At 38.8% G+C, this 27445-nt stretch overlaps 1 protein-coding gene and 1 long non-coding RNA gene across 2 annotated transcripts in view; both read left to right on the forward strand.

The window, feature by feature from the left end:
* Positions 1-551: 551 nt before the first annotated feature.
* Positions 552-3055, forward strand: LOC122201121. The gene is made up of 3 exons (XR_006194089.1): positions 552-590; positions 2073-2101; positions 2913-3055. It is a non-coding gene; the product is annotated as an uncharacterized LOC122201121 (long non-coding RNA).
* A 5840-nt stretch (positions 3056-8895) lies between these two features.
* CTR9 (CTR9 homolog, Paf1/RNA polymerase II complex component) overlaps positions 8896-27445 on the forward strand; it is a 28033-nt gene continuing 9483 nt past the window's right edge. Inside the window, exons 1-16 of the mRNA XM_042905161.1 lie at positions 8896-9139; positions 10424-10522; positions 12548-12787; positions 13550-13667; positions 14471-14560; positions 16880-17028; positions 19169-19276; positions 22734-22841; positions 22985-23221; positions 23454-23543; positions 23658-23786; positions 23895-24078; positions 25239-25327; positions 25821-26006; positions 26115-26202; positions 26825-26973. Coding sequence (XP_042761095.1) covers positions 9095-9139; positions 10424-10522; positions 12548-12787; positions 13550-13667; positions 14471-14560; positions 16880-17028; positions 19169-19276; positions 22734-22841; positions 22985-23221; positions 23454-23543; positions 23658-23786; positions 23895-24078; positions 25239-25327; positions 25821-26006; positions 26115-26202; positions 26825-26973 — 2109 coding nt within the window. The 5' untranslated portion in view covers positions 8896-9094. The remainder of the gene's footprint in view (positions 9140-10423; positions 10523-12547; positions 12788-13549; positions 13668-14470; positions 14561-16879; positions 17029-19168; positions 19277-22733; positions 22842-22984; positions 23222-23453; positions 23544-23657; positions 23787-23894; positions 24079-25238; positions 25328-25820; positions 26007-26114; positions 26203-26824; positions 26974-27445) is intronic.

Raw genomic sequence — 27445 nt, forward strand, 5'->3', positions numbered from 1 at the left:
CTGCAAACCAGGAAGGAAGCCCTCACTAGGAAACCTAATTGACTGGCACTTGGATCTTGGACTTCCAGCCTCCAGAATTGTGAGAAATAAATGCCTTTTGTTCAAGCCATCAAGTCTATGGTATTCTGTTATGGCGGCCTGAGCTAATACCCTCACCTTCTCTAATGAAGCTGAATCCCTTCCAAGTTTTCCCTTTTTTAAGTACACTCCTTCAGCTCTAAGGTCCCTGTAATAGTTTTCTTACAGTTTATAGTTACTCTTTTATCACAGTTAATAATTCTTTATATTAAACTGCCCCCATTAAAGCTGCTGTGTATTTTCTATCTCCTGACTGGACTCAAACTCCTTCCCCAGTATTTTCTATCATTAACCTTTTTTCCTTTTTTGTTTTGTTTTGTTTTTAAGTTTCTTTATTTTGAGAGAGAGAATGCAAGCGAGGGAGGAGCAGAGAGAGAGGGGAAGAGAGAGAATCCCAAGCAGGCTCCATACTGTCAGCGCAGAGCCCAACTTGGGCCTTGAATTCATCAACCAGGAGATCACAACCTGAGCCAAAATCAGGAATCGGATGCTCAACCAACTGAGCCACCCAGGTGCCACACCTTTTTCTTTCATAACTCGTATTCTCATTTGTAATTACTTTATTCTTTTGTTTACTTTTTGCCAATGTGTTTCCTGAAAAACTGTAGGACCACATCTCTCTTCTGCATCTTTTCACTGAGCATAATAGGTGCTCAGTAAAGCCTTATTGACTGAGTGGAAAGCAGTAAAGTATAGTGACTAAGAATTCAGATTCTGGAGCCATACTCTGTAGGCTGAAATCCCGACTTAGCCTCTTGATAACTATGTGACCTTGGCCAGGGTACTTACCTGTGCCTCAGTTTCCCCATCTATAAAATGGGGTAATAATCATTCCTACCTCATAGGACTTTTGTGAGGATTTAATTAGTTAATATGCGTAAAGCCCTAGGAATGATTCCAGACACACAGTATATGCCATGTAAACTATGTTATGTGAGGAAAGATCAGGGGGAATAAAGACAGTCTGAAGACTGGTGGAAAGATCATCATCTTCAAATATCTGAAGGACTGTGATGGATAAGACCCTGTTAGACAAAACCACAACAGAAGTGCAAAATTATAGGAAAGAAGGGTGGGCTCATTATCATGTGTTTGAAATGGTTTGAGCCATCCCGGAGAGACCCATTATTCCCATGCTGTCTGGGTTTCAAAACTGAAAGTCCCACCCAGGGAAACGGCTATGTCCCAGGCAAACCAGACAATTGGTCTCTATCCCCCAACAAGGCCTGCTTCCCGAAGTAGTGAGTGCGTCTCTGTGACGGTTTTGAGCAGAAGCCAAAGAACCATGGTTCAGGGATGTTAGAGAAGTCATTCCTGCATGAGGAAGGAGCTGGAAATAGAAGCACTTTGGTCCAGATGAAAAAGCAGACTTTAGCAGAAGCCCAGGTTCAAACTCTGGCTCTGCCACTTACTAGCTGTGTGATCGTGGATTACTTAATTAATGTCCTGAGCTTCAACTCCTTGATCTGTAAAATAGGGACAATCATTCCCAGCTTGTAAGGCTGCTGTGTGAGTCAGACAGACCATATGCAAAGTGACTTGCACAGTGCCTCCCACAATGTGAGCATTCAAGAAAGCAAAACTTTGCTTGTGGAGTTCTGAATCTAGGACTCTCTAATCCACGGCTCCCCAAACTGTGGTTCTCAAAGTGCGGCCCCTGGACCAAGGGCATCAGTACCACCTGAGAACTCATTGGAGAAGTAAATGTTCCACCCCACCCCACCCCACCCCCACTAAATCAGAAACGGGTGGAGTCCAGAAATCTAAGTTTCAATTAACTCTCTAGGTGATGCTCGTTAACACTCAGAAGTTTAAAAAGCACTGATCCCAGGGACAGTCCTGTCTCCAAAATATGAAAATGGAAAATCTCTCCCAAACTTGAAACACTCTCCCTTTATTCCCCCACAAAATGAAGTTATTTTAAAACGAAAATAGTACTGAAATGTTGATCCTAATGTGCTTTTTTTTTTTTTTACAACTGTCTTTGTAAACAGGCCTCACAAGCAGGAGTTATCTACTGTGGGTAAATATGTCAGTATGACCTGCCCTTCATGTCATCAGCCAAAAGCACTGATAGATTGTCTAAGTTTGGTTATACTGTTTAAGCCACTACTTGATCATCATAAACTACACAGTCAAGTTGATTTTACACACTCATAGAATGAGTTAAGTGGGTAGGATAGTTGGGAAAGAATTTCTTAAGTTGTAACATACTTGTTGAGGCAGAAAGTCACACAGGGTTAAATAAAAAGAATTTGCACTCCAGAGCACATTAATTTTTTCTTTGCCCTAACAAGTCCCAGAGCACAGTGATGTGTTTATAACATGCATAAAGATAGACAAAGAATCAGGTAAAAGTATTTTTAAACAGTTCTAAACTCATTTTATAAATAAAGACCGTTTAATATACAAAACCTAAGATAATTCAGTCAAAGTAATCCATCTTTTCTCGAATTTGTAATGCTTCTCGCAACTTTTAGGAATGAATGTGAAGAGCAACCTTCGCTTTTCGAGGTTCTGAAAATATCTTCAAAATATTTATTTAAACACTTAAGCAGAAAGCTTTGTCTACACAAAGCAGTAACATGCAAATTCCATGAGTACGTTTGCTTTGGGAAACAATATCCCTTGCTGTGCTTCTGAGACTTTTATAAAGCAGTTCCAAATCTATTTATGTTCTGAGCACCTTCTAGGTTCCTTACACTAGGAAAAGGGAGCATTCCAAAAGTCTTCCAACCTTCAGGAAGGGCAAAGTCAGAGGGGAGAAAAGACTACATTCAAAAACTGTATTTAAATAAACTGTGATAGACACATGGCATATACCTTTCTTCCAGACTGAATGTAGTTCAATACCAAGCTGTTTCTGGAGACAATAGGAAGCAGAGGAGGACAGTATCTTGAAGGATGTTAATGAGGAAGGCTTCCTGGAGGAGATGGGATACATGACGGATATCAAGGAATTATCAACGGTTTTGTTTTTTGTGGGTTGTTTTTTGGTTTGGTTTGGTTTGGTTTGGTTTGGTTTTGGTTTTTGGCTTTTGGTTTCTTTTGTTTTGTTTTTGTTTTTTATTTTTAGGAATTATCAACTTTTAATGTCGTGATGTGTTTACTTGTCACTGGCCTTTAAAGTGTATTAATCCTGGGATGCCGGGGTGGCTCAGTTGGCTGAGCATCCAACTGCAGCTCAGGTCATGATCTCGTGATTTGTGAGTTCGAGCCCTGCATTGGGCTCTCTGCTGTCAGCACAGAGCCTACTTAAGATCCTCTGTCCCCCTCTCTCTCTACCCCTCGCTGCTCATGCTCTCTCTCTCTCAAAAATGAATTTTTAAAAAAACATTAAATTTTTTTCTAAAAAGTATTATTCCTGCTGTTAAGATTTTGCTCAATATCCTTTCTGCTTGAAACATTCTTCCCACATTCAGCCTATTCAAATTCTTCCCATTTTTAAGGCCACCTCAAATTCTTTCCTTCCTTCAACAAGAATCAATAATAAAATCCTTACAACAAGAAGGGGTCTTGTGCTCCTTATCTTTAGGGACGACCAGAAAGAGGGGAAGAGAAGAGTTTGAGAGTCTGTGTCCTACTTGAAGTGAGAAAACCTAAGGGATAAAGCATATGGTCACAGTTTCCAAAGAAGAGTCACATCAGCATTGACATCCCATTACACCTCATCTTATTTCCACATGAATCCTAGGAGACAGATGCCACTCCTCATTGCTCCGCACCGTTGACAGATTACTGTACGCATGCCATAGGGTTGTTCCGAGGATTAAATGAGTTTCAGCATGCAGAGTGCTGACACAGTAAACATTCAATGCCTGTTTATTACTATGACTTAATTCATATCAATCAAAAAGATTAATTAAGTTGCTCAGGCATCCCAGAGATACCACACACTTAGGGATATTTCCTATATTAATTTCTTGCCTTGGGAATTCCCAGATCAAGTATGTAATATCAAACATCAAACCTACCTGGCATACAGATCCATGGTTGCAAATTCTCACGTGAAACTCTCACACCCCTCTCCCAACCACCTCTGTCACACTACCACCACCATTTGCAACTTGTAAATCCAGATACCAGACTGTCATCTGTCTTGGTAGGATTTTTTTCTTTAGTTCCACCCTACCCACTGCCCCTTGTGCTGAGGGTGTAGTTTTAAGGGCTTGCAGCATGGGCCCAAAGCCTCTAATTCTGTCTCTGTGAGCATTAAAACTCAAATCCTGGAAGTAATGGAAAACAACATCCTTCTTGCATCCACCGCTATCTGGGCAGTCTTAGTATAGGCTCAAATTCCTTTGCTTTTCAAAATATTTTTTTAATGTTTATTTATTTTGAGAGAGGGAGGGAAAGAGAGAATCCTAAGCAGGCTCTGCTCTGTCAGCACAGAGATGAACTGGGGGCTTCATCTCACAAACCATGAGATCATGACCTGAGCCCAAATCAAGAGTCCAACACTTAACCGACTGAGCCACCCAGGCACCCTTATAGGCTTAAATTCCTGTTATTCAGATCATTAGATCTCTCAGCTATGCATTTACAAGGACATTTACTATGTTGTTCTTGTTGGGTTTTTAATCCAGCATATCTAGGTGTTTTACGACTGGAGGATTTTCTGGTTATTCTAATTTTCCAGAACTAAGATTCCCATCACAGTTTTTCACTGACAATCAAATTAGAGCTGTTTACCTTTATGTTCTCAGCGCTTACCTAAGGGAGCATTTCATGTAGTTTTAAATTCCTAAAAATAAGCTCATGTTTTAGAGATGAATGTTTATTGAAAACCCAGAGGAAATTATGGTGTAGATTATAAAACAACTGCCCAGGGGCACCTGGGTGGCTCAGTAGGTTGTGTCCGACTTTGGCTCAGGTCATGATCTCACGGTTCGTGAGTTTGAGCCCCCCGTCAGGCTCTGTGCTGTTATCTCAGAGCCTGGAGTCTGCTTCAGATTCTGTGTCTCCCACTCTGCCCCTCCCATGCTTGCACTCTGTGTCTCTCTAGAAAATAAATAAACATTAAAAAAAAAAGCTTAAGAACGTTATAAATAATAAATACAAGAGATCTGATTTAAGATGTCAAACATTCTTTAAGATCAACTATTCTTTATCTCTTTTTAATAATTAGCATATTGTATCAGCCTATAAAATAGCTCACTCTTTGGATTGCGTAAACATATGTATTTACCAACACTGCAACCAACCACAGTACCAACAACAGAAAACTAAAGACTCTTAGCTGTCTCTCTTGAGTATGTACTCAACAAAGTCCACACTGACCAAATACACTAATTGCTTTACCTTCATCTGGTGCACTCAGGCCCAACGTGGTGAATGGCATTTCGTGAAGCAACACCGCACAATCACGCCAGTTGAAATAAAATCTCTGTACTCATTCCAAAACTAGATCTATATAGTTTAAAATGCCTATATCGTCCATATCTGCTATGCTTAGGGAAAAATAAGAAGCTGCCTGTAAGTACCAGAGTAAAGAGTCGCAATTTTGGTCCCAATTGTTGTCAGGTGATTTTTCTCTCTATCCAGTATTCTGATCCCTGCAGACCCTCTACCCCTCCGTGCCCGCTATATGCTAGAATGCCTCGAGCTTGGTCCGGGCCTTCTCTTGTCATTCTACATCCTCTCCCTAGATTATCTTACACAATTCCATAGTTTTAAATTTCATTTATATGTCAGCAGCTCACAGACTTCTTTCTCTAGCCCAGAAACCATCTTTTGAGCTCCAAATCCATATATCCAACCTGTCCGATATCTGTCCCAGACATATCTCTGATACCCAAGTAGTGATGTAGTCTTGCCCTAATGTACTCCTCTATAATCATTTCTATCTTGGAAAATGACACTTCAATCACCCAGTAATTGATGGCAGAACTCTGGAAGTTCTTCCTGACACTACTTTTTCAATGACCTGTATATATAATGCATTACCAAGACCTAGTGATTAAGATTGATTGATTGATTGATTGATTATTGTGGAGGTAGAGAGAAATGGAGATATACTATGTCCACTACCTTAAACCTATTCCTAGCTGTTTATCATGTGTTACCTGGCCAGTCACCAGGACTAGTTTCCTAAGTGGTCTGCCCACATCCTCGCAAACACTCTAATCTATTCTACACAATGTAACCAGAACAATCTTTTAAAATGACAAAACCAATTCTTTATCACAGGCACATGCTGATTGAAACATATACACATCACTTAAAACTTCCAGTTACATTGCACCTAAGGTAAAATCCCAACTCCATAACATATCCTTTGCCAAAAGAAGTCTCAGAGACAAAAGCATTTAGAAAAAAAAAAAAAAGATTTCTTAGAAAAACACTTGCAAAAGTTTACAAGTGAGTTCAACTTTAGAAGGACTGGTTCACAAAACACGGTCACCAAGGTTATATGGTTCATAACGGAAAAAGCAACTTTCTCACATGTTTGCCATACTCCCCCAAATTATTGCATATCATCAGACTTAGAAAAATCAGCATTACAAAAGTCAGCAATTAAATTATTTTTGTTAGGGAATCAGTAACATGCGAGAAAGGCTAAAGGTTTTATTCACTTTGGAGACTATAGATAGTATGACACTGTCCTTTTTTGGCTTACCTCAGAGCACAAAGTATTTTGTTTTTCCTAACTGTGGTATGTGACATACATACTTTCTCATATTGGAAGCAGGGAAAGGTGCTAATTTTGCTTTATGTGGATAAATCTGGGCATGATGTGGCTGCTTCTTATGTCTTTGCCCTCAACTTATGTTATGCTCCCCATATCTATGTTCCAGCCACATGGCCTTCTTTCAGGTTCACCAACTCTTCCCCCAGCACACTGTTCCCTGTCTGGTACACACTCTCTTGTAGCCTTTATGGAGCCAAATCTTACTCATCTTCCCAGTTACAACTTAAGTATCACTTCCTCCAAATCCCAATCTAAATCTATTCTCCTATTATTCAATCAGTCATAATGTCTGCATTATCAGTTAGGATGCCTTTGGTTGTCAGTAACTCAACGACAAATTCAAACATATTGCTAGGGTCTTCAAGGCCAGGGAGGTTTTGAGCATGGAGAAGAACATTCACCAATATGTGTACTTTTGTACAAAGCTCACCTTATAAACATTAATATGTAGTAAGCAGTATTTCCTGGAAATGTTGTCTTGTTTTGTCCCAAACAGTATTTACTAAGCATATGTGGCTATTGAGCGCTGGAAATATGGCTAATGCAACTGAGGAATTGAATTTTTAATTTCATTTATTTTTAATTAACATTTAAAACTGATAATTGCTTCAGTTTTTGGAAAACTTAAGCATGCTTGGAAGAACTCAGATATGTGAATCTATTTTTGCAACTGCAAATTTTAAGAAATCTATATTTTATGAAATCAATTTCCAATTGAAATTAAGCAATTAAGAATAAAGCATGTAAGTGTAAAGTACATAATGGATTTCTAAGATTTGTATAAAAATGTAAATTATCTCAGTTTTTATATTGATTACCTGTTGAAATTATATTTTGGATATATTGGGTTAAATAAAATATGTCACTAAAATCAATTTCATCTACTTGCTTTTGCTTTTTAAGTGTGGCTACTAGAAAACTGTAAATCACCTAGCTTATTTAAAATTACATGACTAATTACAGAGTTAGCATTATGTTAGGACAGCACAGCCCTTAATGTTGAAATAGTTTACTCAACTAACCAAAACAAATTTAACAAAGTTTCCACATAAAAAGGCTTACAAAGTTTCCACTTAAAGTTTTTGAGGGAGTTAGGAGGAAATACAAATGTCGAGTTGGTGCTTTTAAAAGGTAAGTGTATAACATGCTGATGCTGGATTGGAATTTAGGGCTTTTAGGGGGAGTGGATGGAGTATTAGGTAAACCGGGAGGCCACTGCAGTAATCCAGGCATCAAAATGATGATATTGGTTCCCGGCTAGAATGGAGGCGGTGAGATGAAGAGAAGATACACCTGAGAGGCATTTAGGAGGTAAAACTGACGTGGTTTAAAAACTTAGATTCTTATCTGATTGAATGAAAACATTGATTACAGACTATTAATCATATTCTACACTGAAAACAGTAATTAAAACGTATTTAATCGAAGTCTATAATGTAATCAAAACAGATTACAGGTTTAATCACATTCTTCAACAACTTTATTAAAATCACAAATCCAGCAGATTCTCATATGCTTCCAAGAACCGAAAACGCGCGCGCGCGCGCACACACACACACACACACACACACACAACACACGCGCACACATAAAATACAGAACTGTCATAATGATTACAGAATTCACTGGAACATTTACATTTAAACTGATCACAAAGGTAGCACAGGTATGACTTGCACCTAATATCTGCTAAAGGAGGAGCCCCTGACAGGGCTGAGGAATGCATGATTGAATTATTCACGGCAATCTACAGAAGAAAAGATCGGCCAACTCCAACAGAAGAAAAGATCGGGGCACAGAGGCGGAGTCCGGCTCGGACACTATTGCCAGAATTGGCCGGAGGTGCCACGTCAGTCAGTGGCCAGGCCCCGAACTCGAGCCTCATTCGTCGTCCGCCCACCACGGGGCGGGACGGCTACGCCTTCGGCGCTTTTATTCACGCCGCGCCAGTGCGGCTCTGATTCGGAAGCCGCAGACCCACCGAGGAGCTGGCACGCTAACGAAAACCTCGGCGCCGTCATTTCAGAGTCAAGGAAACATCGTCAAGGAAACATCAGAGACACAGGCTGAGCCTGCCTTCCGACAGGCCCTCCCGCGAGGAATGCTTCCGGGGCAGGGGGCGGGGCTGCCGGAAGTGGCCGGACGCCGTCTGCTGTTCGTTGTTTAAGCGGCTGACGGGAAGGAGAAGCCGAAGCCCCGGCGGCGCCGCGGGGCGGCAGTCACGACCTGATCCCGGGCGGCCGCTAGCCTCTGGACGAGCCAGAAGCCAGGAGTACCGGCTGCGGAGCGGAGGGGCGAGACGCCCGCTCGCCTTCTGATCTCATCATGTCGCGGGGCTCCATCGAGATTCCCCTCCGGGACACTGACGAGGTAAGTGTCGCGTATGGGGGAGGGTGGGGGCCGTGAACTTGGACGATCTCTTCCTCTCCCCTTCTCTCGACTTCGTCTCCTAAGCGAGAGCACCTTCTCCCCCAGGAGCCCAGGTCGAAATCCCCCGCCGAAATCCCAGTCACCTCCTTCCCCAGCTCCTGCACCTTCCCAGGCTGGGAACATCACGTCCCCGCAGCCTCGGAGCCACCCCGAGGAGTACTTGAAAGTTCCTTTCCTACCTGTTCGTCTGTTACAGTACTCTGCTCTCTTCCTAATTCACGGGCGCAGGATGTGAGAGTGCCGATAAATTGTAAGGCACCTCAGATAAAAGAGGTGGGCGCTGATGTCACCGTGGTCTCTCTGCTGCTCAAACTATCTTTCCCAGAGAGTACATAGGAGTCGCCCTTTATCCCTTAGAAACTCGCGTCTGTCATGGTGCACTGTGTCCTCCACACACGGCTCCATCAGCGAAATAGAGACCCAGAGATATAGCCTCCACTGTGCACAGATAGAATTTAACCCTCTCTCCCTTCCCACGCCTCATCATGGGTAGTCTGGGGCTTGTCTGAGTAAAGCTCTCAGCAGTGATGTTTATATCCAATATATATATATATATATATATATATATATATATATATATATATATATATATATATATAATATATATATCTCATACTTGTACTTTTGTTGGGTTGAGATAAGATACTGAGATATAATTCACTTAGCGTCAAATCCACTGGTTTTCAGTAGTATTTGCAAAGTTGTGTAACCATAACCACTATCTAATTCCAGAACATTCACCTACTGTTAATTTTTGTGCCCACTTTCAGGAGTGTCGGTGACGCGCAAATGCTGTCTCCCTGATTAATGTGTACAGGGGCATTCAACTTTGCATTGCCTCTGGATTATGCCTCTCAAGTTGTCAGACCTATAGTCTCAGAGTGTCTGGGGTGCTTTTCTGCACTCTACCTGCATTATGTGTTAAGCAGGGTTTGGTTTTGTTATTTTTGAGCAAGCAAAGCTTTTGGAACATTTTATAGTTCTAGTGATTTGAAGACAACTAGCGATATTTGTTGGCTTCTGTGTGCTTTTATCTTAATATTACCATATGACCTATTTGACATGTGTGCCTTAAACATTTCTTAACATGTATTTGCTCATCCCTATTGAAAGTGAACACAAACCCTCTGTGTATCCATATTGATGTATATTCTGAAAAGCAGCAAAGAAGAAATGTGAATTTAAGGAAGAAATAAAAGTTAAAACCTACATTTTGTGTTTTAGGTCATTGAACTTGACTTCGATCAGTTACCGGAGGGAGACGAAGTGATCAGTATTCTGAAACAGGAACACACACAACTGCACATATGGATTGCTTTGGCGGTCAGTGTTCATGTAACAAATATTTTTTATATGTTGACTGGGAAAAACCTATGATTTCTATTTCCAGATACAGTCATAGCCAGCTTGGGAGCATGATAAGTAAATTGTACCATGTGTATGGAAGTTAATTGTATTACCATTTATAGAACAAGAAGACCAGTTTCCCAAGTGATGTGCTAGTCCACTGGTAAATTAGTATGGGTTGGTAAAGGCAAAATTCATTTACATTAAACAGTATTCCATGCTGAGTATTTGATTATTTATTAATTACTCAGTAAAGACTGGCTTATGGTTTGTAGATAATCTGAGAAAAAACAAGATACCACCATGTAAACATTACTTAGTGTTGTTGTCCGTAACAATAAAACATTTCCCATAAAATACTCTAGAAAGTGATTACATTCCAGGCTCGCTCATAAAAGCTCTTTGGGGTGAGGTTTATCTCAGTCTTGTTTTTTGTCCTCTTTGATCCCTTCCACAACATAAACCCTCCTGGAGATTCTCAGGAGAATCACTTCAGAGAGCCTAAAATTCTAACATCCTTCACTCTCCCCAGAACTGACTGCCTAATGTTTCCTTTTTGTGAGAACATCCTAGTAGATTATTCTGGTAATATAATACAACATATACTGCAATCATTTTTGCAAAGCAAGTGTGCCACAGGTCACTTTCATGTAAAGATACATAGGAGGTACCTTATATTATCTTGAAAGGTAGAAGTAGATCTAAAATTGAACTTATATCCAGTGCTCAAACTTAACTGTAAAGAATTTCTTAGATATAGATTTACAGAGAAATACTTGTAGTGACAATAGTGCCTTTCTGAAGTGTTGTTTTCCTAGTCTGTGGAGAACAAGCCATTGATGCTTGTCACATAGTTTTTAAAGCCAGAGGGAATTTAGATTTTCTGTAGTGTAATGCCTTCTTTAACAGCACTTACAGAAAAAATGGAATATTGAAGTATTAGCATGGTACCTGCGGTAAAATTGATGAAACATTGTGGGCTGTAGTATGTTACAAAGAAAAGAGTGTAGGCTTTGGGATCAGAGAGACCTTTGTTCAAATTCCTACTTGGCTGCTAACTAGCTGTGTGACCTTAGACAAATGATCTACCTTCTGAGCCTGTTTTCTCATCTACAATGTGATGTTAGTATTCACTTTAAGAGTGATTGTAGTAGATTAGATTGTAGTAGATTGTGTAGATTAAAGATAAGTATGTAAATCTCCTGGTGCAGTCTGTGGCTCATAGTAGTTAATAAATGATGAATATTCTTTTTAGTATTAATAAATGAAACAAATGCCCAAAGAAGTTATTCAGCAGGCCCAAAGTCATGGATAATTTCGATAGATCTAGAACCAGAGCCTAAGTTTTCTGTTTAGAATTCTGTATCCCTATCCCTCTCCTTATTGCTTTTTCTCTTGGGCTCTGATTTAGTTTGAAATCAACTATTGCTAGCTAAGTAGTAATTTGGAAACATTGATAGTGATTATCACTTTTTTAACAGCTTTATTAAGGCATAATTCACCTATAATAAACTGCACATATTTGACATGTACCATTTGAGATGTTTTACCATATTTCACCCCTGTGAAATCACCACCACAATCAAGATTAATATATCCATCACTCCCTAAAACCTTCTTCCAGACTCTTTCCCACCCCCCCATGGTACTTAGCCTACACCTGATCTGCTTTTGTTGCTAAAGATTGCATATTCTAGAGTTTTATACAAGTGGAATCATTTCAATATGTACTCTTTTTGGTCTGTCTTCTCTCAGCGTAATCATCTTGAGATTTATCCACATTGTAGTATGTATGAGTAGTTCTTTACTTTTTTCTACTGAGCAGCAGCTATTATACCACAAGCAGATTACCACTGCTTGTTTATCCATTCACCTGTTGATCAACAATCGAGTTGTTTCCAGTTTTTGGCTATTACAGACAGAGCTGCTGTAAATGTTTGTATGCATCTTTTTGTATGGACATATGCTTTAATAATCCTAATCTGATTCTTTACCTTTTAGCTGGAATATTACAAGCAAGGAAAAACAGAAGAGTTTGTAAAGTTGTTGGAAGCAGCACGTATAGATGGCAATTTGGACTATAGAGACCATGAGAAAGACCAGATGACCTGCTTGGATACATTGGCAGCCTATTATGTACAACAGGCTCGGAAGGAAAAGAATAAGGATAATAAGAAAGATCTTATTACACAGGCAACCCTGTTGTATACCATGGCCGATAAAATTATTATGTATGATCAGGTAAAATAAGAATTCTTTGAATTTATGAAAGGGAAAAAAAATACCACATGAAATAAAATGTGTGTGATAGGGGCGCCTGGGTGGCTCGGTCAGTTAGGCGTCCGACTTCGGCTCAGGTCATGATCTCACGGTCTGTGAGTTCGAGCCCTGCGTCAGGCTCTGTGCTGACTGCTCGGAGCCTGGAGCCTGTTTCGGATTCTGTGTCTCCCTCTCTGCCCCTCCCCTGTTCACGCTCTGTCTCTCTCTGTCTCAAAAATAAATAAACGTTAAAAAAAATAAATAAAAAATAAAATAAAATAAAATGTGTGTGATAGGCAACAGATTTTTTTTTTAAAAGAATTTTTCTTAAAATAATGTGGTTGATAATAAATAGTCAAAAGAAGGAATTCCTTGTTAAAATGGAAATTTCTTTGGTTATTGTACTGTTGAAGTAATGTGGGCAAATTTAGCATACATAAAACTTATCCACATATTGAGTCAATAATTCTTTCATCTCCAGGTGAATTTCAGGCATATTTTAAGGAGTCTAACTTTTCTTTTCGTCATTGTTCCTGGCACAGACGACTTGCATTTCTGGATAATTTCTTGATTTGTAATTAAGAATTACCTATTGGTAGTTCAAACACATTATAGTCAATAGAAGAATTTGTGTGATATTCCACCTCCTTCCTATATAGTTTTCATTTTATTGTTGTATATTCATGGTAAATTATGGTTAGTCTTTGGTAAAGTCAAGTCTAAGATGATGTATTACTTTTTCAGAACCACTTGTTAGGAAGAGCCTGCTTCTGCCTACTGGAAGGTGACAAAATGGATCAGGCTGATGCACAGTTTCATTTTGTACTCAACCAGTCTCCAAATAATATTCCAGCCCTTCTTGGTAAGTCATTTTTGGCAGCCATTTTAGGAAACTGTTTTTCATCATATGCCTGGAATATATTTCTTTGGCCTAGACAGCAGCATAGAAGAGCTTTACCTTATAAAAATGATCTGCAGGGCACCTAGGTGGCTCAGTCGGTTAAGCATCTGACTACGGCTCAGGTCATGACCTCACGGTTAGTGGGTTACTGAGTTTGAGTTCCGCATCCAGTAAGCTCAAGCCCCACTTCCGGTGAACACGAGCCCTGCTTTGGGTTAAAAAAAAAAAAAGCAGTCCCCACGTTGGCAAGCCCCACTTCTCTCTCTCTCTCTCTGTCTCTCTGTCTCCCTCTGTCTCCCTCTCTCCCTCCCTCCCTCCCCCCCTCCTCCCTCCCTCCCTCTCCCCCTCTCCCCCTCTCCCCCCCATACCTTGTTCATTTGTGCCCTCCTTGTCACGTAAATAAATAAATACATAAATAAATAAGATCTACAGTGATCTATGATCATTGTTTCTTTTTAAGCTACATAAATAGAAGCTATACCAGTTAAGAATAATCTGTAATCCACTTCTAAAGAGTCAATAAGCAATTTCTATTTGGACAACGGTCAGCTCTTTTACTTATTGTTGTATAATATTTAATATGACTTTTATTTATAAGCATACATTAATATATTCTTATGGAAAACGGGTTTTGATATGAAATCATTTTTACCGTATTCAAGTATTTCTTATTCAGAGATGTATTTGATATAGGTGAGTTCATGTAGAGTGTATGAGACTTGTGTTTTTTAAACAACTCATGTTTATCTTTAAAAATCATTTAGGGAAAGCTTGCATTTCATTCAACAAGAAGGATTACAGAGGAGCTCTTGCTTACTATAAGAAAGCATTGCGTACTAACCCAGGATGTCCAGGTAAGAGAAAAACTTTAAGTCTAAGCTGTGTATGATCCAAGTGAAAATATTGAGGATTTGACAGTTGCCTATGAAGTTAGTTGTGAAAAGATGATATAGGGTTGTTGAAAGAATTGAAATTTTTTAAAAATGTTATGTTTGATCCGAAAGCTGAATAGCAGATCATCTTATACTCTTTTTGTTCTTATACTATTTTTCTATTGAAAATCACTCTAGTGATTTAGCAAATCTTATTGAGTATCAACTATGTGCCAGGCATTGTTCTAGACCCAAGGAATGCAGCAATGAACCAAAGAGACAAAAATCTTTGCTCCCATGGAATCCATTTTCCAGTGGAGAAGATAAAATGAGTAAAATATAAACTATGCAAGATAGTGGTAAAAGGAAAGTAAAGCAGAAAAGGTATATGAGAAGAACTGGGGGTTTGCTTAGAAAAAATCAGGAAAATATGTCAGTGAAACAGTAACATTTGAGTAAAAACCTTAAAATAATAAGCATGTAGATTAAATGGGAGAAGATTATTCTCAGAGAGGGGGAATAGGAGGTACAAAGGCTCTGAAGAAAGAGTGGGCCTAGCAGGTTTCAAGAACAGTGAGGAAGCTAGTGTGTCTGGAATCAAGAGGGAAAATGAGGAGGAAAAGTAGTAAGAACTGAGTCAAAGATATAACCAAGGACCAGTCATGTAAGGCATAATAGATTAGTATAAGGACTTTAGCTTTTACTCTGACAGACATAGGAAGCCATTGGAGGGCTTTGGGCAAAGGAGTAAGTAACATGATCTGACTCATATTGAAAGGATCATTTTGAGCTTCTGGGCTGAGACTAGAGTGGGGCAGGGGGGCAAAGATAGAAGTAGGGAGACCAGGCAGAAAGCTGTTGCGGTCATGTGGGTCAGAGATGATTGTGGCTTGCACTAGGGTGGCAGTAGTGGAGGTATAAGTGATCAGATTCTATGTATACTTTGAAGGACGAACTGACAGAGTAGATGTGATATATGAGCAACTGACAGAGTAGGTGTGATGTATGGGCCAAAGGAGGGATCAAAGGTAACTCCTTTGCATAAGCGACTGTAAGAGTAGAGTTACATTTTAGTATATCTGGAAAATAGTTCAAGAAGAATTATTTTTCAACATGAAAATTTTAAAATACCTTTTAGGTGTACAACTGGAGAGGTCAGGAGGGCTGTAGTTCAGGAAAGAGGTCTGAGCTGAAGTAATTAATTTGGAAGTCATCAACATATAGATGGTGTATAAAGCCATGAAACTATGAGGTCGCCAGGGGAGTGAGTGTAGGTAGAAAAGAGGCCCAAAGATGGAGTTCTAGGGCATTCTGGCATTGTAGAGGTTAGGGAAATGAGGAAGATGCAGCCAAGGAGCCTGAGAAGGAGCAGCCAGATGTAGGAGGAAAAGAGAGTAAGTGCAATGTCCTTGAAATCCAATGTAAAATGTTTCCAGGACAAGACATCAGACAGTATCACATTCTATTGTTAGGTCAAGTAAAGTAGGGACCGAGAATCAATCATTGAATTCAGCAGCATACTAAGCATTAGTGACCTTGATAAAAGCAGTTTTACTGGAATGGTGGGGGTGAGATCCTTGTTGGAATGCATTTAAGAAGATAATGGAAAAGGAAAGTTATTAGAGGCAGCACCCACCTGTAGATAGATATGTCAAGGAGTTTTGTTCTCAGGGGAAGAATAGGAGTGGGTTGACAAATGGAAAGGAAAATGGAATCAAGAGAAGATCTTTTTAAGATGGGAGAATGTATATGGATGAGAATGATCTGATACAGAAAATTTGATAATGCAGGAAAAAGAGGAGAGGGTTGCTGAAGCAATGTCCTTAAATAAATGAGAAGGGGTGAGATCTCATGACCAACCAGTGGAGAGGCTGACCCTTCATGGGAACATGGTAGAGTTTTGGCATGGCCTTAAAATTGGGGAGCATGTATAAGCATAGCTCTGAAGAGAATGACAGTATGTGCATGTAGTCAGGCACGATATTGAAGACCTTACTGAAGCTTTTTGCTCTCTGTTTAAAAATTTCTCTTCAAAAATTAAGACACTGAAGGTAGAGTGTAACCAGGAGTGTTGGAAGACAAGAGAAGTACCAGAATTGAAGGTGTTCTGTTTATGATGAGAAAGGAGAGCAGTATGGTATACTATCCACTGAAAGCAAGTTTGTGGTCTACCAAAAGATTTTGTAGTGTAAATATACTGAGGTTAATTTCAAGATTTTGAGACTCAATGTTTAAGTATTTTGTTTAATTTGAACCCTAAAAATGTCCTAGTTTCACAGACTGAATGACTGTTTTTTTTAGCGGAAGTTCGTTTAGGAATGGGCCATTGCTTTGTGAAACTTAACAAACTGGAAAAAGCTCGTCTGGCATTCAGCAGAGCCCTGGAACTCAACTCCAAATGTGTGGGAGCATTGGTTGGACTGGCTGTACTAGAACTCAACAATAAAGAGGTATGTGAGTGAAAAAAAATTTCCTGACTGATTTGTCAGACTTACTGTTACTTATCTAAAATTCTTGAGGCCAAAGTGTTTTAGAGGTCAAGACTGCAGGTAATAGGTTATTGGGATGCCTGGGTGGTTCAGTTGGTTAAGCATCTGATGCTTGGTTTTGGCTCAAGTCATGATCTCACAGTTTGTGAGTTCAAGCTCTGCATTATTAGGCTTTGTGCTGACGGTGTGGAGCCTGCTTGGGATTCTCTGTCTCCTCTTTCTGTTCTTCCATCCCCCCTTTCTCTCTCAAATTAAGTAAATAAGCATTTAATAAGATTTCATGTAATAGAACTATAATATGATGCCTGGACTGCATAATATATAATACCCAGGTATTAGGACACCACCCCAAATGCAAACATGTATTTCTGTGTCAGAGTGAGTGACTGTTCATACTAATAGGGTAACCTCACAATTCAGGTAAAGTTTTGCCACCAAGTGAGCTTACTCCAAGATTACAAAATAGCTTGTGTTTTAAGAAGTTTTTGGATTTCAGAATTTCAGGTGAGGAGTTGGTAGGTTGTATATCAGTTTGGCATGCTTTCAGTTGCAAGTAACAAAAAGCATACTACAGTGACTTAAACATGAGGGGTTTTATCATCCACTAAACCAGCTATCTAAGGTCTTGGATTTGGCACCTCAGTATCATTAAACCCAAAGTTTTACATCTTTCTGTCCTTAGTATGTGGATTTTTCTTCTCATGTCTGTCACCTCATAGTTGCAAGATAGCTGCTGCATCTCCAGGCATCTCATCATTTCATCAGCCTGATATGGAGGGAGGAAAGGGAAAGGATAAACGGCTTTCTGTTAGAGCAGTTCTGTCTCCATCATGCTTCCCCTTGTGTATAATTGTCTAGACAGGATTATCAGGGTTTCTCAGCACTATTGACATATGGGGCTAGATAGTTTTTTGTCGTGGGAAATTATCCTACCCGTTGGTAGGCTGATCAGCAGAATCCCTGGCTTCTGCCCACTACATGCCAGCACATCCGTCCTGTTGTGATAATGAAAAAAATGACATTACCCCCGGTTTAGAAGTGCCTGGGCCAATCCCCAGAGAAGGGAAATAGATTATCTTAACTGTTTTGGATTAGTCATCATTCATCCCCTGAGGTTTGCAAAGAGGAAAAGGGAACTTTCCTTCCTGAAATTAAAAAATCTCCACAGGCTGTAAAGTCTGGCCTCTGTTAACAGGGTAAGAAGGGTGTACAAGCTGTTGGGTAATCCACAAACATCTGCCACACCAAGAAGATAGCTAAAATCTATAAAACTAGAAGGGGGCTTTTTGTGAGGGAGGTTCTAACAATTTAACTCAGTATTTGAAATTTTTTTTTATCCCTGCTGAATGTTAACTAAATAAGAGCTATGTTTGGTGTCTGAACTTAGATTTATGTAACCTATTTTTCAGACTATAAAGAAAATTTTCAAAAAATGCTGATTAAACGAACCATGAGGTCCTGACCTGAGGCAGAGTCAGATACTTAACAACTGAGCCAGCCAGGCGCCCTGATCCCTCTGGTTTAAATGAAGGAATCCACCTCCAAAACACCTCGTCCTCAGCTTGCTCTCTTAAATTCCAGAGATGCTAGGAGTGCCTGGGTGGCTCAGTCAGTTGAGCGTCTGACTTTGGCTCAGGTCATGATCTCAAGGTCCTTGAGTTCGAGCACTGCGTTGGGCTCTGTGCTGACAGCTCAGAGCCTGGAGCCTGCTTCAGATTCTGTGTCTCCCTCTTTATCTGCCTCTCCCCAACTCATGCTCTATCTCTCTCTCTGTCAAAAATAAATAAACATTAAAAAAATTTAAATTTCGGGGCGCCTGGGTGGCGCAGTCAGTTGGGCGTCCGACTTCGGCTCAGGTCACGATCTCGCGGTCCGTGAGTTCGAGCCCCGCGTCGGGCTCTGGGCTGGTGGCTCGGAGCCTGGAGCCTGCTTCCGATTCTGTGTCTCCCTCTTTCTCTGCCCCTCCCCCGTTCATGCTCTGTCTCTCTCTGTCTCAAAAATGAAAACGTTAAAAAAAAAAAAAAGTAAAAAAAAAAAAATTTAAATTTCAAAAAAAAATGCTGATTAAATAATGGCCCTGTTGTCATCATTTTTCTTTTAGGCTGATTCCATCAAAAATGGTGTCCAGCTTCTTTCCAGAGCCTATACTATTGATCCTAGCAACCCCATGGTATTGAACCATTTGGCAAATCACTTTTTCTTCAAAAAGGTAAGAGAACTCAATTTATTAAAGTTGTTTGCTTTTAAATCCTGATTTGTTTTTCTGTTCTGCAGTTGATACTCTACTTTTTAACTTGGAAAAAAAAAATTAAAAATCTCAGGAGGTTTTTTCAAATTAGAGTTTGTATTAGTTAATTGGGGGTGGGTATGTTTGTTCATTCATTCACTCATTTTATATTTATTGACCCTTTATACTATACCTAACACTGTGATAGGGATGTGGAGACCAATAAGATAGAGTTTCTGTACTCAGGAGTTCAGTTTCATAGAAAATGCAGACATGTAAACAAATGTAAATATAGAAATAAAGGTCTCTACCCTGCTGTGGTAGAAAAACGAAAGAGGAAGTGATCAAGTGGTTAAGGAGGTTTTCACCAAGAAAGAGAAGCCCTTGAACTAGGTTTTTAGGAGGAAATCTTTAGGTAGTTGAAAAGGGAAAGGTACAGATGTATGAAATATTCTCAGTAGTTTAGTAAAAGCATGGCATATGGTGGGCTCATGATAGACAATGCATTGGATCCAGATGGTGGGACACTGGTGTGATATAAGGTGTTTGGACATACTTCTCTAGGCAGCCAATGAGTCATTGAAGTTTTTGTTTGTTTTTGCATATTGATCAAGATGTATTTTTTAAAGTTGCCACTAATTCTGTAGAAGCAATGGTATTTTAGATTTTTTTGAATGTTAAAATTCGGTATTTCATTGGCAAAGTTATTATACAGTAAGTATGAAAGTTTTATCTGCCATATGGAAACCAGGTACTAAACTTACTAAGAACTTTAAATAGCAAGTTAGGTAAAAGTTCACTAAACTGTATTAATCCTTATTAATAATAGATACTATATCACCGTGATTATTGCCACTAATATGCAAGTACTGTTATCTTTTTAAAATGTTTATTTATTTTGAGAGAGAGAATGAATCCCAAGTAGTGTCTACCCTGTCAGCACAGAGCCCAATATGGGGCTCAGTGTTATGAACTGTGAGATAATGACCTGAGCCAAAATCAAGAATTAGACACTTAGCCAACTGAGCCATGCAGGTACCCCCCAAGTACTATTAAATATGCATTCTGTGGGAGTACCTGGCTGGCTCAGTCAGAAGAACGTGTGACTCTTGATCTCAGGGTTGTGACTGTGAGCCCCACGTGGGGTGTATAGATTACTTAAATAAGATTTTTCAAAAAATGCATTCCATGAATTTGTATAATAGTCACAACATTCCTATGAGATAGTTAATATTATCCCCATTTTGTGGATGAATAATTGAGGCAGAGGTTATAGCCTAAGGTCATACAGCTATTAACCATAATGCTGTACTTCCTCTGGCTATGGAAAGCATACTTGCTGTTCATAATGAATTAATTATTTAAGCTTTATGCTGTAACTTTTATAGTATGAAAAGGCAATTATTTAGGGAGAAGATGGAAATGTATCTTATAAGTACTTAAAGTGTTACTGTTTCAGATAAAACAGTTACAGTAACTTTGGTTTTTACTGAAAAAAACAAAGGACTGATAATTCTAAATATTTGAATATATATTTAATAGTCATTGCTCACAGCTGTTAGGACAGCATTCTTGAACCGAATGAAAAGTATTCTATTTTAAATTTGGGGGACACCTGGGTGGTTCATTCGGTTAAGTGTCTGACTTCAGCTCAAGTCATGATCTAGCAGTTCGTGAGTTCAAGCTCCCTCTGTCGGGCTCTGTGCTGACAGCTCAGCCTGGAGCCTGCTTTGGATTCTGTGTCTCCTTCTCTCTCTCTCTGCCCTCCCCCGCTCGCACTCTGTCTCTCTCTGTCTCTCAAAAATGAATAAACGTTAAAAGAAATTTTTTTAAAAAGAAAGTTAAGTAACACCACTTGCCAAAATTCACTCATCTAGCAAATAGTACAGTTGAGATGTAGTATTTCAATTCTCTGCCCACTACACTGCATTGCCTCCCCTGTAGAGGAATCATTTAACCAGATGGGGGAAAGGTATTATTAATTAATATCCCAGACACTCAGTAATTAACTAGTAAAGTAGGTTTAGAAATGGGAGGAGCCATGATGACTCCTGGAGCAATTACCACAGACCTCCAGAAAGAACTGAGAACTGAGCTTGGTTGTTTGATTGGAAAGAGAAGTAGCTAGAATGCAGAGTGGATTAAGGACAAAAATTGGGGCGTGAGGGGAAATCAAAGAGATGTGAATGAGGACTTTAAGATGGAATGTAATCTTCAATACTTTTTATGTTGAATTTCAAAGTAGAATCATTTTATTCCCTAAGAGATATGTCATGAGTCAAGGAGTAACAAAAATAGAAAAATTAAAGTATATTCCAAACCCAACATTTGACCTTTACCCTCATCCCAGGGACCAATACATAAATTTAGCTAAAAGGCTGTGCAAAATAATTCAGAGTGTAGAGTTTGAATTATTTAGTTCAAATTCAGGTATCACCACTATATAGTTATGTTGCTTTGGGCAGATAATTTCCCTAAACTTTAATTTCCTTACTTGTAAAACAGTAATAACTACCTACTTTATAGGATTTGAGGAGTGGCATTTAGAATTAAATGTAATGTGCATATTAAATACTTAATCTAATGGGAAAGAGTTACTGTTAAAACTACAATTACATTATTATTCCTAATATTAAAAAAAACAAAGTTGAAACTGTCCATTGACCAAACAGAGGCTCTCCAGACCAGATTTATAGCCAAATGGGTAAAACATATCCTTATTAAAACCAGAAAGTTGTTTCCTATCCCTGATGTATAAACTCTGACTTTGAGATTCTCAGGAGATTAGCTCGGTAATCCAAATTAAGTCATGACCCATGGGAAAGTCATGACCCATGTATTCAAATAGAGCTGAATTCACATCTGGTCACTTAAGCTTGCTACCCTCATGTGTTAGAACATTTCTTTGGTGTCGGGAAAAAAAAATTGTATTCAGATTCTAGCTTTTCCACCTTAGACAATACACTTTATTTCTTTAAGCCTCCATTTCCCCATCAATAAAATGATAATAATGACAGTCTTTGCAAGATTTTTGACTGAGCCTAGAACTAATGTAAATATCATACCTACCACAGTGCTTGGTATATAATAGTTCTCAATAAATTGTAATTGTTCCCTTTACTAGTAATAAGGGACTTAACCTCTCTTAGGGTTTCTCATCACAAAAATACAGCGGATACCTCAAAGGATTGTTGCAGGATTAAATGAAGTAAGAGATATCATGGGTAGATACTAAGTTCTGGGTAAATAATGTTAGTTCCCATCTTCCCTGAAGTTATCAGCAAGGGGAATGAGAAAAATGATTTGTAATTCTACGTATTGTGCTGTTATTGTTCATTCAGTGAACACATTTTAAAAATGAAATTTGAGGAAGCCTTATGATTGAGACTGTTTGAGTTGTTTGAATTTACTCATTTGGTTTCTGGATCTCCTTGTTCAGGATTATAGTAAAGTCCAGCACTTGGCTCTCCATGCATTCCATAATACAGAAGTGGAGGCTATGCAAGCAGAAAGTTGCTATCAGCTGGCTAGATCATTCCACGTTCAGGTAAGGTCATTTCCAACCTTCTCCAAATAGCTAATTCTTTTGTTTTATAGTTTTTCAAGTCTTTCCAAAATTTTTGTACATTAAAAAGAAGGCAGAGAATCTTTCGTACATACCGTTGGTCTTGTTTTATTTTCATTTTTTAGGAAGATTATGACCAAGCTTTCCAGTACTACTATCAAGCCACACAATTTGCCTCATCCTCTTTTGTGCTGCCATTTTTTGGCTTGGGACAAATGTATATATATCGAGGTGACAAAGAAAATGCATCTCAGTGCTTTGAGAAAGTTTTGAAAGCTTATCCTAATAATTATGAAACTATGAAAATTCTTGGCTCTCTATATGCTGCCTCAGAAGATCAAGAAAAACGAGATATCGCTAAGGTACATTTTAAAAAATCTTAGCTATTCTCCATTATCACTAGACTGTCATTCCTCATTCTTGTTATTGCTAGTAGAGATATGATGGAAGCAGTTTTGTTAGCCGAGCTTGTTCCAGTTGAAATAACGAACAGTTGACGTATTAAACAAGGTAGAGTAGCTACCACTTTTTACTTTGACGGCCTGTAGTTGCTTAATTAAGCCTGCTTTAGCTTAATGATCTCTTTTATCCCAGGGCCATTTGAAGAAGGTCACAGAACAGTATCCTGATGACGTTGAAGCTTGGATTGAATTGGCGCAAATCTTAGAACAGACTGATATACAGGTATTTTAGCAGTGCTTTTTGTCTCCTACATAACGTGTTTTTTGAAAGCATGGTATAGTGTTTCTCCCTTTCGTTTTCACTTACACCGAATTCTCTCCACCTTGAAAATAACAGGGTGCCCTTTCAGCCTATGGAACAGCTACACGGATCCTTCAGGAGAAAGTGCAGGCCGATGTCCCACCAGAGATTCTGAATAATGTGGGTGCCCTCCATTTTAGACTTGGAAATCTAGGGGAGGCAAAGGTAGGAAAATAGAAATATTCACTTCTTACATACTGTCAGGTGGAATGCACACCTTTTTAGATGTACCAACTAAGTCTTAACAATGTAATTTTCTTTTTTTTTTCATAGAAATATTTTTTGGCATCATTGGATCGTGCAAAGGCAGAAGCTGAGCATGATGAACATTATTATAATGCCATTTCTGTTACAACATCGTACAATTTAGCCAGGCTGTATGAGGCAATGTGTGAATTCCACGAAGCTGAAAAACTATATAAAAACATCTTACGGGAACATCCTAATTATGTTGACTGTAAGAATTGTAAACTTTTTTTTATGAATTAAAATTCCCACAACAGCAGCAAAAATTTAACCTGAAAAAAAAAAATCTTTCTTAGAACCAATAGTAAAAAAATATGAAGGTTATCATGTCCCCTTTTCGTCAAGGCAAATTTGTGGCCTTAAAAAAATAAAAAAGATGCAGCTTCACTTAAATTTATGCTAGAAACTAAAAGAAACAACTAAAAATGAGTTGAACCATATTTCATAAAGTGGGCGATCTTCAGTGTGCCAGCTACCTTTATTAGACTTTGAACAATTCCTTGGCATATTTGGTGCTAGATATACTTTTCTGATGTTCCTGCTCTAATTTCATATTCGCATTTTTGCAATGTTTATAATAGTGAGAAAAAGCACTGTTTTGCCTCAAAATAATTATTACTAAAATGTCCTACTTTGAGTTCTTACATCCTAGACGTTGTAAAATTCAGACAGTTTTTAATTGAAAATGATTTGCAATACTGTATTTCCCTTAAAAGTACCTAAAGCTATGATATTTTGACTCTGGTTAAATCAGGAGCTATTAACTTGGCCCCTGTCATGCTGCTATGGATACAAAAGTGATTTAAAATAAATCAGATTTAGTTCAATTCCAGGCTGAATTTGGTTTGATGGGTAGTAGTAAACCATTATTAGTTTCTGGAGAAAATAACAACTTACATTTGTGCGGCACCTTTTTACTGTTCTTTAAGTGGAAGCCCACAATTAGAGCCCAGGTTTTCTAACTAGTAATCCCTAGTAGTCCATGCTTTCACTACTTTGCCTTATGACAAGCAGCTTTTTAAGAAAAAGTGACAGTACTGTGCATCAGAGAGAAACTGGAAACAGAACAGCCCTGAGTTTTGAAATAACTTCGCTGGAGATAAGGGCTTAGACCAGGATGTGAACATGAATAGAGTGGAAGAAATAAATCCGAGATTTCAAACAGTGACTTGATGGGAACAGAATTGCTCTTTAACTTGTGAGATTATTAATTAGTTTTATTGGTGCTCAATTTTCTTTACCTGTGGGATTTTTCTGTTCATTGTGTGAATGTATTAACAAAAATCAATCATTTCAAAAGTATGGCTTTAAAATTATGGTCTTTTATAGATAATATTTTAAACGTAAAAACTTTTAAATGTATATTTTTAGGCTATCTGCGCCTTGGAGCCATGGCTAGAGATAAAGGAAATTTTTATGAGGCTTCAGATTGGTTTAAGGAAGCTCTTCAGATTAATCAGGTTGGTCATATTAACTCTTAGGTTTGAAAAACAATTATTTCACCTTTTCTTCCTAGATTTTCATTTTAATGGCTATCATTTCTCTAATATCTTGACATCACCCTATTTTATTTACTTGTTGAAGATACTATAGTGTAGAAGTTATGTAAACTTTTTGATTGTTAGCCACAGAAATAGTTTTTACATCATAGTTGAGTATACACACGTGTGTATGCAACAACTAAAATGAAGGTTTTGCAAATCTTTATGTACCGTTGCCATGTGCAGTACACTGGCATTATTCTATATTCCATTCCATCTATATTCCATTCTGTTGCATTTCTTATGCTGATAACTACACGCTAAAGTGATTTTACAATTCATTAATCCATCCCCACTCTCAATTTGTAAATGTGGCTTGTAAACCTCTTTGGTAATCAGCTATTGTGGAAAGGTGATTAATGTCTCTGAATCCAAATTACAGATTTTGTTTCTTTTTATATGTGTGTTTCAGGACCATCCAGATGCTTGGTCTTTGATTGGCAATCTTCATTTAGCAAAACAAGAATGGGGTCCGGGACAGAAGAAATTTGAGAGAATATTAAAACAACCATCTACACAGAGTGACACTTACTCTATGCTGGCCCTTGGCAACGTCTGGCTCCAGACTTTGCATCAGCCCACCCGAGATCGAGAAAAGGTAATTTGTTTTTGTCCCTTATTTTTTTTTCTCTTTGTATCTTTAAAACAAAACTGACACTTGATTCCTGTTTGAATTTTGTTTTATAATGTATGTTTCTTTTTATAGGAAAAGCGTCACCAAGATCGTGCCCTGGCCATCTACAAACAAGTGCTCAGAAATGACGCGAAGAATCTGTATGCTGCTAATGGCATAGGTGATTATAAGACACGGGCATCTGTAGTGATTTGTGAAATGAATGCTTTCAGAGGAATGTTTGTAGATCATAATTTCTCCCTAAATGTAATAAATGAAGTTGTATTAAAATAGGGCTTTTAGTGGCTTTTCTGGCTACAACTAGAAAATTCTTTTTTTTTTTTTTAATTTAAAAAAAATTTTGTTTTTTATTTATTTTTGAGAGAGTATGAATGGGAGAGGAACAGAGAGAGGGAGACACAGAATCCAAAGCAGGCTCCAGGCTCTGAGGTGTCAGCACAGAGCCCGACACAGGGCTGGAACCCATGAACCATGAGATCATGACCCAAGCCAAAGTTGGATGCTTAATTGACTGAGCCTCCCAGGCGCCCCTTAATTTTTTTTTAATGTTTATTTATTTTGGAGAGAGAAACAGAGTGTGAGTTGGGGAGGGACAGAGATAGACGGAGACACAGAACTCGAAGCAGGCTCCAGGTCTAAGCTGTCGGCACAGAGCCCAACATGGGGCTTAAACCCATGAACCATGAGTTCATGACCTGAGCCGAAGTTGGATGCTTAACTGAGCCATGCAAGCGCCCTTACAGTTAGAAAATTCTTAAATGTGAACCTTTTTATAATTTTAGGAGCTGTTTTGGCCCACAAAGGATATTTTCGCGAAGCTCGTGATGTATTTGCCCAAGTAAGAGAAGCAACAGCAGATATCAGTGATGTGTGGTTGAACCTAGCACACATCTATGTGGAACAGAAGCAATATATTAGTGCCGTTCAGATGGTAATGTCTTATCGTTCAAGATATTTTTGTATTGTGTTCATTGTTTAAGTTTATTTACTTAGAACAAGCTGGGGAGGGGCAGAGAGAGAGAGAGAATCCCAGGCAGTCTCCACACTGCCAGTGCAGAGCCCATTGTAGGCCTCGAACTCATGAACCGTGAGATCATGACCTGAGCTAAAATCTGGAGTCAGACATTCAACTGACTGAGCCACCCAGGCGCCCCTATTGTGTTCATTATTGAGCAGATGTTTTCTTAACCTTTCTGGCCCTCTCATGGAGCTGCATGCTATTTCTTGTGATACTGTGTCTATTCACAGGCTTATCATCATATAATGTTAAGGCCAGTCTTTGGTGTCTAGACAGAGATACGAGTCCTGGTTCCACCCCTAATTTCATGCCTTGGGCAAAGGACATTCTCTCTGAGCCAGTTTCCCATTTATGAAGTGGAGATCAGGTACCTTAAATTCACAGA

This window comes from Panthera leo, chromosome D1 (assembly GCF_018350215.1).
Source record: "Panthera leo isolate Ple1 chromosome D1, P.leo_Ple1_pat1.1, whole genome shotgun sequence".
NCBI lineage: Eukaryota > Metazoa > Chordata > Mammalia > Carnivora > Felidae > Panthera > Panthera leo.